The sequence below is a fragment of the Primulina tabacum genome, unplaced genomic scaffold (genome assembly GCF_025594145.1).
Source record: "Primulina tabacum isolate GXHZ01 unplaced genomic scaffold, ASM2559414v2 Contig671, whole genome shotgun sequence".
In the NCBI taxonomy this organism is placed as follows: Eukaryota; Viridiplantae; Streptophyta; class Magnoliopsida; order Lamiales; family Gesneriaceae; genus Primulina; species Primulina tabacum.
The window spans coordinates 54,553-66,638 of NW_027459839.1; the positions used below are offsets into that span (position 1 = coordinate 54,553).

General features: G+C 49.3%; 1 protein-coding gene across 1 annotated transcript; it reads right to left on the reverse strand.

Moving 5' to 3' along the window:
- Positions 1-439: 439 nt before the first annotated feature.
- LOC142534668 (uncharacterized) lies at positions 440-1,755 on the reverse strand. The gene is made up of 2 exons (XM_075641517.1): positions 1,317-1,755; positions 440-1,095 (listed from the first exon to the last, which is right to left on the reverse strand). The coding sequence occupies exons 1-2, from the start codon at positions 1,753-1,755 to the stop codon at positions 440-442; spliced, it is 1,095 nt and encodes a 364-aa protein (XP_075497632.1).
- Between the last annotated feature and the right edge of the window lie 10,331 nt (positions 1,756-12,086).

Consider the following 12,086-nt stretch of genomic DNA (forward strand, 5'->3'; position numbering starts at 1 on the left):
ATCCAACAGAAAAGACCATTGGACCCTATCATAAGCTTTAGCCATATCCAGTTTCAAAATAACATTGCCACCACGGGTGGGGAGAGAAAGACTATGAGTGAGCTCTTGAGCAAGGAGGATATTATCCGAAATCACCCGCCCTGGAACAAAGCCACTCTGATTCCACGAAACCAGCCTCTCCGCCACCTCCTTCAGCCGAGAATATAAAAGTTTGGAAATTATCTTATTAGTCACATTACACAAGCTGATAGGACGAAAGTCCGACCAAGCCTGAGCTCCCATGACTTTGGGAATCAATGTGATCGTGGTGGCAGTAAACCCCTGTGGCAAGGGACTACCCCGAAAGAAATCCAGGACCGCATCAAAAACATCCTGATGGACAATCTCCCAGCAATGCTGAAAGAAGGCCGAAGAGAATCCATCAGGCCCCGCCACACTATCACGGTGAATGGAGAAAACAGTCGCCCTGCACCTCCTCCAAAGAAGGAGGGGCAGCAATATTTGCGTTCTCCAAATCCGAGATCACCAAGGGGAAATCAGAAAAATCCGGGCAAGAAAGCACAAAAGGATCCCCAGTAAGCAGGTTTTGAAAAAAGGCGGCCCCAGACTGCTGAATAAGCTCAGGGGAAGTAATGCAAGAGCCATTATCCCAAATACGAAAGATTTTATTAGCCACCCTTTTTTTCTTGACCATATTGTGGAAGAGTTTGGTGTTCCTCTCACCATCCTCTAACCACCTACAAGCGGCTTTTTGCCGCCAAAAATCCGCCTCCATGGCGGTAACCCTAGCAAGATCTGCATTGCAATTGGACAAACTAGTCCAATGCAAATCCGAAGGAGCAGCCTCGCAATCTGCCTCAGCAATCCGGACAGCCTGCTCCGCCTCAGCAAGTTTGGCAAAAAGATCACCAAAAACACTCTTATTCCACCACTTCAGATGGCTTTTGAGGCGCTTCAACTTCACAAAAAGACGGGGCATACCGTTCAAATGACACGGTAAATTCCAATTAAGCCTCACCGTCTGCAAAAAACCATGGTGCCTGAGCCACATGCTCTGAAAGCGAAAAGAACTCGGCCCACTAGCAAAGACCGGGACTGACACAAAAAGAGGACAATGGTCAGAGACCGTACGAATGAGGTGCTCCACACGAATAGAATGAAATGGTCACCCCAATCAACAGACACAAAAACCCGATCAAGACGCTTCCAAATGGTCTTGTTCGTCCACGTGAACGAAGACCCCTCAAAACCAGCATCTACTAACCCAGAATCCAAAATAAAGTGATTAAATTCTTCCATGGGAAGCAACCGCCCACCAGAAGAACCCAAACACTCCGACGAATTCCTGACTACATTAAAGTCGCCACCAACAAGCCAAGGACCCTGAGCAGGCTTAACCTGAAGCAAAGAATTCCAAAGCTGTCTGCGCTCAATGTAATCACACTTAGCATAAACAAAGGAACAAAAGACAGTGGTCGGCAAAAAAGTAGCAGAAACCCGGAAGTGAAGGAATTGAGTGTGATCAAAAAGACACTCAACCATGACATCCTCCGCAAAGAAAACCCAGATATGACCCGAGGAGTTCGATATAACTCGAGAAAAACCAAAACGACGAGTCATAAAACGAACATCCAGATCAATCATGGGTTCCAAAATAGCCAAGATCTTGACTCTCTTATCTTTAACGTGGGCATGTAGCCTTTGTTGAGACTCCGAGCTCCGGAGCCCCCTGACATTCCATATGAGAAAATTCATGGAGAATGGGCACCAGAACCGCCCTGTCGCTTTTTACGCGACCTATGAAAAGCATTCTCCTTCCTTTTCTTAATATCCCCCATATCAGCATCCAGAATACGACCTTCAGACCTACAGCCATCACCCGACTCAGAATGCCGATCGAATTCCTGATCAGTATCTCCAGCAGATTCCAGCCGGAAGACCAGCTCACTGACAGAAGGACCCTGCCTAGCAACCAATTCCTCTACCGTAGAGGAAGCATCATCAGGAGACAAAGGAACAGAGGGGATGGAATGACTACTGTGATTCAAAGTACAAGGCCCCAGAGAGCCAAACACAGGCAACTCACTAGTAGACGGGACCCCAATACCATCCACACAATCATCCAACTGTAACCCTCCATCAATAACCTCATCAGTGAGGATCACACCCTCAACAAGAACAGACTCCAAAGGATCCTTTCCAGAAGACCCAACACCGGCATCCTCCAGATGACCACATGGAGGGTCCATATCAACACAATCTAATCCAACAGGATCAGGCTCCGCGTCCTGCCCATGCGAGAGCACCTCAAAAGGATTCAACTCAAGAGGATTCTTTCTTGGAAGAACCTGCCGAACTGGCCTCTTTCTCCTCTCTACGTCTGGGACCCGTGCCAGTTTTCTGAAGCTGAGGCTGGGTCCCCAATTAAAACCAGAATTAACACCCCCTGGAGGGGCAGACTCTGTAGATGGGGGAGACTGGCCAGAAGCACGGTCAGCAGGCTTAGGACGAACAGGTTTGGGATTTTTTCCATGGGAATAACAAACACTGGTCGAATGACCCAGCATTTTGCAATCCATGCAGTACCCGGGGATTCGCTCATAAATGACTTCAATTTCTTGAGCATGATCACCCCAACCCACCCAAATCTCTTTGACTGGCGGTTCGAGCACATTAATTTCAACACAGACGCGAGCAAAAGCGCCTCGAGAAGAATCTGCAGTATGATCATCCATCTTCACCGGTTTCCCCACAATTTTGGCCAAAGCAAAGAGACTTTGCTTAGAAAACAAATGAAGGGGAAGACCCGGGAAGCGGATCCAAACTGGGGCAATGGGTGACTCCTCCTGAAGATTAAACTCTGGCGTCCACTTAGAGAAGCGGACCGACAGAGGTCCAACCTGCATAACCCCCTTGGTCCAAAAGAACGCATAGTCTTCTTCACAAGCAAGAGTGAGAACAAGAAAACCCCGAGGCATGAACTTTAAGTCAAAATATCTAACTAGGCCCAATTTAGCAAAAGCCGCAGAAATACCAGAATTTGGAACTAGAGATCGATTCCCTGAAATTTTTCCAACCAAAGCAAATTTGAAAGGTTCTGCGAGGGTAGAAATAACCTCATCCGGGAAGAGAATACCCGGTTTTCCATTTCGAAGAGTCGGCATAGGCATGTCATTCATAGAGTTGTGCAACTCATCAAAGCTTTTTTTGGCCGTCCGAGGGGATGGTGGAGTCAGGATATCACGAAATGAGACAGTAAGCGGAATAGGAACACGCGTACCTGGTTTGACCGTTTCAGCACAAGGGTTGACTGCCGAGTCAACTCGTCCTTCACGGTGATTCGACTCGACCGAGTTGACTCGTGAGTCACCTACCGGAGCACCACCATGGACCGGCGACGGTGAGGGGAGTCCAGAACCGGGACCAATTCGTGCAGACTCGGGCATTGGAGGGTCCGATTTAACCAAAGGATGTGAAGAAACTCGATTTTGCCCTACGAATTGGGCGTTTCCGACCGGTGGCCGGAAACCAGAAATTGAAGATGGCAAAATGCGACCCATACCTGGACGATCAACCCCTAAAGAGGAATTGAAGAAAGAAGCCGGAATAGTGCCTGAAATCGGCGGTGAGAAAGACGGCAGTGAGGCGTCGAACGGCGTGTTCTTAGATCTGAAATTCACGGCTGATTTGAACTCCGATTGGAGTGATTCCTGAACCATTGGAATCGTCTGGACGAGGGGGTCACAGATCGGGGTCGGGATGGAACATTGGATGTCGGAGTTGGCCGGAATCGACGAAACAAGCGACGGCTGCGCAGTGAACAGTACTGCGGAGCTTTGAACGGAGATGACGCCGGAACGGGGAAACTGGACGGTCGCAGCAGGTGCCGGAAATGAAAGGGGAGGGTGAGGCGAAGAGAATGATGTATGGCCCGTACCAGGAGGAGCGAGCGGTTGCCGGCGCCTGACGACGGGGAAGAAACCCGCCGCGATTTTGACCGGAGAAATGAGTGGGTAATCGGACTCCATTTGAGCTGAAATTTGGTAGGGAGGGTCGTCGTGAGGTGGCGGTTCAGATGGGGTGGTTGGCCGTGCCGGGATCCGGCGGCGGTGGCATGGCGGTGGGTAGGGCGTGAATAGTGACGGGTTTTAGTGTGTGTTTCTCACCTTTTACTGTGTGTTTTTTCAGAGAAATTGTTGTTGGGGGCAAATGTTTTGGTTTAGGGTTTGGTTAGGGTTTAGGGTTTGGGGTTTGGGGTTTGGGGTTTGGGGTTTAGGGTTTAGGGTTTAGGGTTTAGGGTTTAGGGTTTAGGGTTTAGGGTTTAGGGTTTAGGGTTTAGGGTTTAGGGTTTAGGGTTTAGGGTTTTAGGGTTTAGGGTTTTGGGGTTTGGGGTTTGGGGTTTAGGGTTTAGGGTTAGGGTTTAGGGTTTAGGGTTTAGGGTTTAGGGTTTAGGGTTTAGGGTTTTGGGTTTTGGGTTTTGGGTTTTGGGTTTAGGGTTTTGGGTTTAGGGTTTAGGGTTTAGGGTTTAGGGTTTAGGGTTTAGGGTTTAGGGTTTTTTTTTTTTTTTTTAAATAAAACACCGCTGGAAGCGGGGGGGTTAGGCAGACCCCTACCTGTATATATCATCAAAACAAAAATACATCATAAAACCTAACGAGAGGGGGACTATACCAAGACCTCTCGAAAAGCTACCACACAACACACAGAAAACAAAATCTAGGGTGGCAAATATGTGAGCCAAAAACTAATCCCTAGGTAAGGAGCATAATAGAAATGAACGTCCAGAAGCGACGCTAAATACATGAAAATAAATCGAAACCTATCTAAACAGTAGAAATCCGGCTCAGAAGTAGGTGCAAAAGGCCACCGATGGTACCCATCTCTGAGCCATCTGCCAGTGTGATGCCAAACTGAAAAATACATCCTAATCCGAGATCGGTCCACTGTACACGATCTGGCAATCAAAATATTATGCAGCTGGAAAGTCACTGTGCTAAAACGGTCGAAGCACAAAAGAAGGACCGCAATCCAGCGAAAGTCAGAAAAGCTCCAAGACCCAAGGAGAGGGAGAAAACTGACGGAGCTCATAAAATCAGAAATCCAAGCATGACTGTAACTCTGAAAGAAGATGCAACCAATAGAGAACAACCAGAGCCACCAAATCACGGAACGAAAGTAGAAACCATATAAATCCCGACATGAATGAGACTCCGGGCCAGAGAGACCATAGAAAAAGATCATCCAGAGCCACCATAACAATCGGCCAGAGAGCATAAAAGTAATAAAGCGGCGGGCAAGGAGAAGCCTGCAGTGAGCGCCGGCCGGATAACAAGAATGATCCAAAGAAAAGCACCAACGCGGAGAGTGCTGGGACCCGCCCAAATCCAAAAGAACAAAACAAGGAGAGTGCAAGTGTCTGGGCCAACTTGCACATCTCAAATGAGATATAAAAAACAACCTCCAAGGACAAAAGACCTGCAAGAAAATAAATACCTATATATATAAAAAGAAAGAGAGCCAAAAGGAAGAGTGGGCTGCAAATGGCTAAGAATATCTGGATCTGAGGTATGGAAGCCCTGAACGATCAGAACGGGCAAGGATGGAGATGTGGCTGGGTAAGGAAGGACCTATCTCTAAGGAAAACTGCCTAAGTTCATGAGCCCTAACCGCCAAAGCATCCGCCACCGAGTTACCCTCCCGGTATATATGCGAGATATGAACCATCCGCCCCCTCAAGAGAACCAAAATCCTAGACACAATGTGATCCAATCCCCAACGACACTGACGAGAGCGGAGGATCTGAATAGAAATCTGGAATCAACCTCAATCCAAAGAGGGAAAAGAGAAAGATCAGAACAAATAAGGAGACCCCTCCAGACTGCCCAAAGTTCTGCTCGGCTAGTGGATCCAGCTCCAATGAACTCACTGAACGATAACAAGACCCGCCCAGAATGATCACGAACAACGCCACCAACTGTAGAATCCCCTGGATTCCCTCTCGAGCTCCCATCCACATTAAGCTTAAAACAACCGGACGGCGGCTTAAGCCAACGAACAATCGCCGTCCGATGATATCTGTGTAAGCAAACCGAAATCCCCAGTAAGTGCGCCACGTGGAAGAAACCCATCCAATGCTTGGGTTTGATAGTACGCGCAGAATGGGCGAGGCGCAGGTAAGATAAAATCTGGAACTTCACCGTCTCCCCAGATATGGAGAGCTGGCGATGCTTCGCATCATTCCGAGCAGTCCAGAGAAACCACAAAATAATGAAAGGGAGAAACTCCCTCACATGGCCCCCTGGAGCCCAGACCAGATTCCTCTTCCACGCACTAAGGAATAACCTGAAATCCTCAGTGTCAGGGATACGAACCCCAAAGACCGCACCAAAAAAATGCCAAACAGGCCTAGCCACCGGGCTGCGAATAAACACATGCTTGAATGTCTCAGACATATCACAACACTGACAACGAGACGCTAACGCAAAGCCACGGCGCTGAAGCACCTCATCAACTGGGAGCCACTGATGCCAAAATCTCCAAAGAAATAATGACATCGTAGGCCTCAACCAGCTACCCCAACAGGCGCGATTAATACCAGAGATCGGAGCGCGCAAACGGATCAACTCCCAAGCGGACTTGACAGAAAAAGCACCATCGGAGCTATGAATCCAACGAGCCGAATCCAACTCTCCCAAGAGAATCGGGACCAACACAATCTGCTCCGCAATAGAAGGAGCAACTACTGAACAGAGGAGGTCAAAATCCCAGGTTCCCTCCGAAAGAAAATGGGAAACCCGAGCACCACGATCCCCACAGACTTCAGTCTGACTGGACAGAGGAACATCTCTGAACCAACAATCATCCCAAAAAGAAACATCTCCATGGCCGACACGCCAGCGAATACCACTCTCCGCACGAGGCCTGATCTGGAGCAAACGCCGCCAAGTGGGAGAGATAAAACCACGAGAAGAGACACAAGCTGGGTGCGCCAAGAGACAATATTTCCTCATCAAAAATTTGGCCCAGAGGGAAGATCCCTGCCTGAACCGAAACCACAGTTTTATGGAGAAGCTATCCACGAGATCTTTCAATCTGCGGAAGCCAAGACCCCCCTCTTCCACGGGGAGGCAAGCCCGAGACCAACGTGCCCAATGCCATTTCTTCTCCAAGGGCCTAGACCCCCAAAGAAAGGCATTAAAGACTCGCTCAAGATTTCCATGACAGCCAACGGAGGCTGAACAACCTGAAACAAATATATGGGCATCGAGAGGAGCACACTACGAATGAGGGTCATGCGGCTCCCCGGAGAAAGAGTACGAATCTCCCAACCCTCCAGCCGCCTCCTAACAGACTGTAAGAGGGGCTCAAAAAGGGAACACGTCCTATTACCCCGAAATAAGGGAACTCCGAGGTACATGATCGGCAGATGACCCTCCGCAAATCCAGTGATACGCAAAAGTCTAGAGCGAAGGCGCTCTGAGCATCGCGAAGGTAAAATCAGGGAACTCTTGAAAGCGTTCACCAGCTGTCCCGAACAGTTCTCATAGTGATGCAGAAAGTCTAAAAGACGCTGCATCCCACGAGACCCACCATTGGCAAAAATAATGATATCATCTGCATAGGCCAGGTGGGAAATCAAAAGATCACAACTAGAATGATACCTAATAGCAGGATGACGCAAGTAGAGTCTGTCAAGGCCACGCGAAAGATACTCCGCCCCTAAAATGAAGAGAAGGGGAGACAATGGGTCTCCCTGCCTGAGTCCCCTGGTAGAACCAAAGAACCCCGAAAGAGAACCATTGATATTAACGGAGAAATGACAATGAGAGATACAGGCCGAGACCAACGCCACAACCTGCTCAGAGAAACCAAAATGGCGCAAAATAGCAAAAAGGAAAGGCCATTGGACCCTATCATAGGCCTTAGCCATATCCAACTTCAAAATAACATTACCACCACGAGTGGGAAGATTGAGACTATGAGTGAGCTCCTGAGCAAGAAGGATGTTATCAGAAATCATCCGTCCCGGAACAAAACCACTCTGATTCAAAGAAATAAGTCTCTCCGCCACAGCCCGCAAACGAGAGTACAACAACTTAGAAATGATTTTGTTCGTGACATTACACAGGCTGATCGGACGGAAATCCGACCAAGCCCGAGCACCCTCGACTTTTGGGATCAAAGTAATCGTGGTGGCAGTAAAGCTCTGAGGCAGGGGAGAGCCTCGGAAAAAATCCAAAACCGCATCCAACACATCCTGATGAACTATCTCCCAGCAATGCTGAAAAAACGCCGAAGAGAAGCCATCAGGGCCAGCCACACTGTCAGGAGAAATGGAGAAAACAGTCCGCACGCACCTCCTCTAAGGAGGGGGTAGCAGTAATCCCATAATTCTCCTCATCAGAAATCACCGAAGGAAACCCCGAAAAATCAGGACAATCAAGCACAAAGGGATCCCCAGTGAGTAAGTGCTGAAAAAATGAGGCACCCGACTGCTGAATCATCTCAGGAGACGTCAGGCAAATCCCTTCATCCCATATGCGGAATATCTTATTCGCCACACGCTTCTTCTTAACCATGTTATGAAAGAGTTTGGTGTTCCGCTCACCATCCTCAAGCCAGTTGCATGCAGCTTTTTGTTTCCAAAAATCCGCCTCCATGGCGGTGACACGAGCCAGATCCTCATTACGATCGGACAGAGTAGTCCAATTCGAATCAGAAGGATCGGCCTCACAGGCAGTCTCAGCAGAACGAACCGCACTCTCAGCCTCAGTGATTTTATCAAAGATGTTACCAAAAACATCCCGATTCCACCACATGAGGTGATTCTTAAGACGCTTCAACTTGGCAAAAAGACGCGGCATGCCAACCAGACTGCAAGGCAAATTCCAATTGAGCCTCACAGTCTGGCAAAAAACCATGATGCCGAAGCCACATACGCTGAAAGCGAAACGAACTCGGCCCACGGGCAAAAACTGGAGCGGTAACCAAAAGCGGACAGTGATCAGAAACAGTACGGGCAAGATGTTCAACTCGAATGGAGCTGAAATGATCCCCCCAATCAACGGAAACCATAACCCTGTCCAACCGCTTCCAAATGGTCTTATTCGTCCAAGTGAACGAAGACCCCTCATAGCCAGCATCAACCAGACCAGAATCCAAAATGAAAGTGTTGAACTCCTCCATGGGTAGAAGCCTACCACCACGGGTGCCCAAACACTCAGAAGCATCTCTGACGACATTAAAATCGCCCCCAACCAGCCATGGACCCAGAGCAGGCTTAACCTGAAGAAGGGAAGCCCAAAGATTTCTACGCTCAATGTAGTCGCAGCTGGCATAAACAAAAGAGCAGAAAAACTCAGTCGGCAAAAAAGGAGCAGAGACCTTGAGGTGCAGAAACTGAGCATGATCAAAAACACACTCAGCCCTCACATCAGCAGTAAAAACGCCCAGATATGACCAGAAAGATTCGAAATGACTCTAGAAAAGCCCAAACGGCGAATCATGAATCTCTGGTCCAACTCAATCATCGGCTCCAAAATAGCCAGAACCTTAACCTGTTTCTCTTTCACAAAGGCATGCAGCCTCTGCTGGGACTCCGAATTCCGAAGTCCCCTGATATTCCAGATCATGAATTCATAAAGAATGGGCATCAGGATCACCCTGTCGCCTCTTGGACGAATCCTCAAGATCGTCCACCTTCCTCTTCTTCACCTCAGACATGCCAATGTCTGGAACACCAGACGCGGAGTGTCGATCAAAACCCTGTGCCGGGGTCCTCCTCAGACACCTGTCTGGCAACGAATTCAGAAACAGGGGGCCCCTGTCTAGCAAACAGTTCCTCCACCATGGAGGAAACCTCCGGAGAAAGCAGGAAGGGAAGGAATCGAATGGCTACTATGATTCTCGAAACAGATAACAGAATCAGCAAACAACGTAGCCACCCCAACTTTCGAGAGCCCAGCTCATCCGTACAATTCGGAAAAGGAATAGACTCCTCATCTTCAAAGACCTGATCGGTAGACTGAGCAGGCACACCAACCGAGCCCGAAGGGAGAATCTCAAAGGTGGATGTGCCCGAAAAAAACAAGACCAACATCCACTGGAGAAATCTGCTCCAAGGGAGCATCACCAGGTAAAGCAGCATCCACATCCCCTAAGGGAATAACAACATCAGGACTGTCTCCAACAACCATGTATCACTACCTCGCTCCGCCTCCGCCTGCCAAGGTGACAAGACATCAAAAGCGTTCGAAGTGCCCACCGGGACTACATGCCCAGCAGGAGGAGCCCTCACAGAAGGGACACGAGGAGCAGCCCGCTCCTCCTCCTACGCCTGGGGCCAACAAACTGCTCAGGATTCGGGGCCCTGAGGACCCTGAACCACCTCAGTGGCCACACCCTCCTGGTGTGTCTTGCCCACAGTATCTGCCTGAGTCGGAGGAACAGTACCAGCAGGCCTGGTCCGGACTGGACGGGGATTCTTTCCATGTGAATAACAAACAGTGGTCGCATGCCCCAACATCTTGCAATCAGTACAATAAGCTGGGATCTTCTCATATACGACCTCTATCTCCTGTAAATGATCACCCCAGGACACCCAGATGGATTGGACAGGGGGCTCCAATACATTGATCTCCACACAAATGCGAGCAAAGGCCCCCCGAGTCCCATCGGCTGTATGATCATCAATCTTAATGGGAGTGCCCAAAAGCTTCGCAAGAGCACAAAGGCTCTTCTTGTCATAAAGATGGAGTGGTAACTCCGGAAGTCGGACCCAAACCGGGCAAGTGGAGACTCCGCCTGGAAATTGAACTCCGGGGTCCACTTGGAGAGTCTGATACCCAATGGACCAATAAACAGACTGCCTCTAATCCAGAGACAGGCATAGTCCTCCTCACAAGAGAGTAACAATCACAAGGAATCCCCGTGGCAAGGAATTTCAAGGTATACGGTCTCGTAAACCCGAAATTGGGCAAAAGCCGTAGATATCGCATGATTGGGCACAATCGATCGGTTGCCAGAAATTTTACCGACCAAAGCAAACTTAAATGGTGCAGATAAAGATGAGATGATCTCATCCGAGAAGTGAATGCCCGGCTTACCGTCCTTAAATGACGGTGGCGGGCATCTCATCCATCGACCCAAGAACATCTTCGAAACTGTTCTTGGTCGTCCGAGAGGACGACGGGGCCAAAACTTCACGAAATGACAGTGGAGGGGTAACTGTAGCAAAAGGACCAGAAAAACCCGAAGAAGTACTGGAATAGTAGATCTGACTGGCCGAGCTCGCGGGGTTTGACTTCGAAATGTTGACTGTTGACTTTCCGGTTGACTTTCCTACCAAAGTACCACCGTGAAACGGCGCCGCGTGATGAACACAGAACCGGTAACCAGCCGGAGCAGAACCGGTACGGCGGAGGGGTCAAATCAGAGGGAACAGTAGCCGAAATTGAGACGAAAATCGAAATTTGGGCGTTTCCGGCGACGATGGAATTACACAAATTGAGACTACAGATGTCTTACCCATGGCTGGACCAAGAACACTGGAAGTTGATTGACAAAAAGACGCCGGGACGCGCCGGAATTAGAAAACGAAGATGACGCGTGCAAGCCGTCCGCCAGAACATTCTTAGATCTGAAATTGCCGACGGATGCGAACACCATTGTGGAGCGGATTCCGGTGCCATTGTCTTCGTCTCAGAGTTGGGATTCCAAGATCGGGAGTCCTTGGGAATTTTGAGAAAAAAAAACACTGCGCCTGGCAGTGAACAGTGCCGGGCGAAGATGAAAACGGAGAACTCTTCACCGCGGAGGAAAAGTCGCTTAGTTGTGGCAAAAGCTTCGACCAGGAAGGCGTCTATTGGACTATGTCTGACGCCGAGAGGAGTGACGGCCGGCGCCGACGAAGCAAGAACAATCAAAGGTGTTTTTTCAGTCGCGAAAATGAGCGGGCTGCCGGAATCCGTTTGAGCTAAGATTTTGCTGGTAGGTCGCCGGAGGATGGTGGTTCAAGTGAGGGAGGTGGCCGGCCGGGATCCGGCGGCGGTAGCATGGTGGCAATTGGACGAATAGTAACAAGGTGT

Bases quoted from the DNA above. Each gene is read 5' to 3' on its own strand.
- LOC142534668 (XM_075641517.1), bottom strand. From the start codon at position 1,755: ATGAATTTTCTCATATGGAATGTCAGGGGGCTCCGGAGCTCGGAGTCT. The intron at 1,096-1,316 runs GTGGGCGGTTGC...TTTTTGTGTCAG, and splicing joins GGAGTGTTTGGGTTCTTCTG to TCCCGGTCTTTGCTAGTGGG.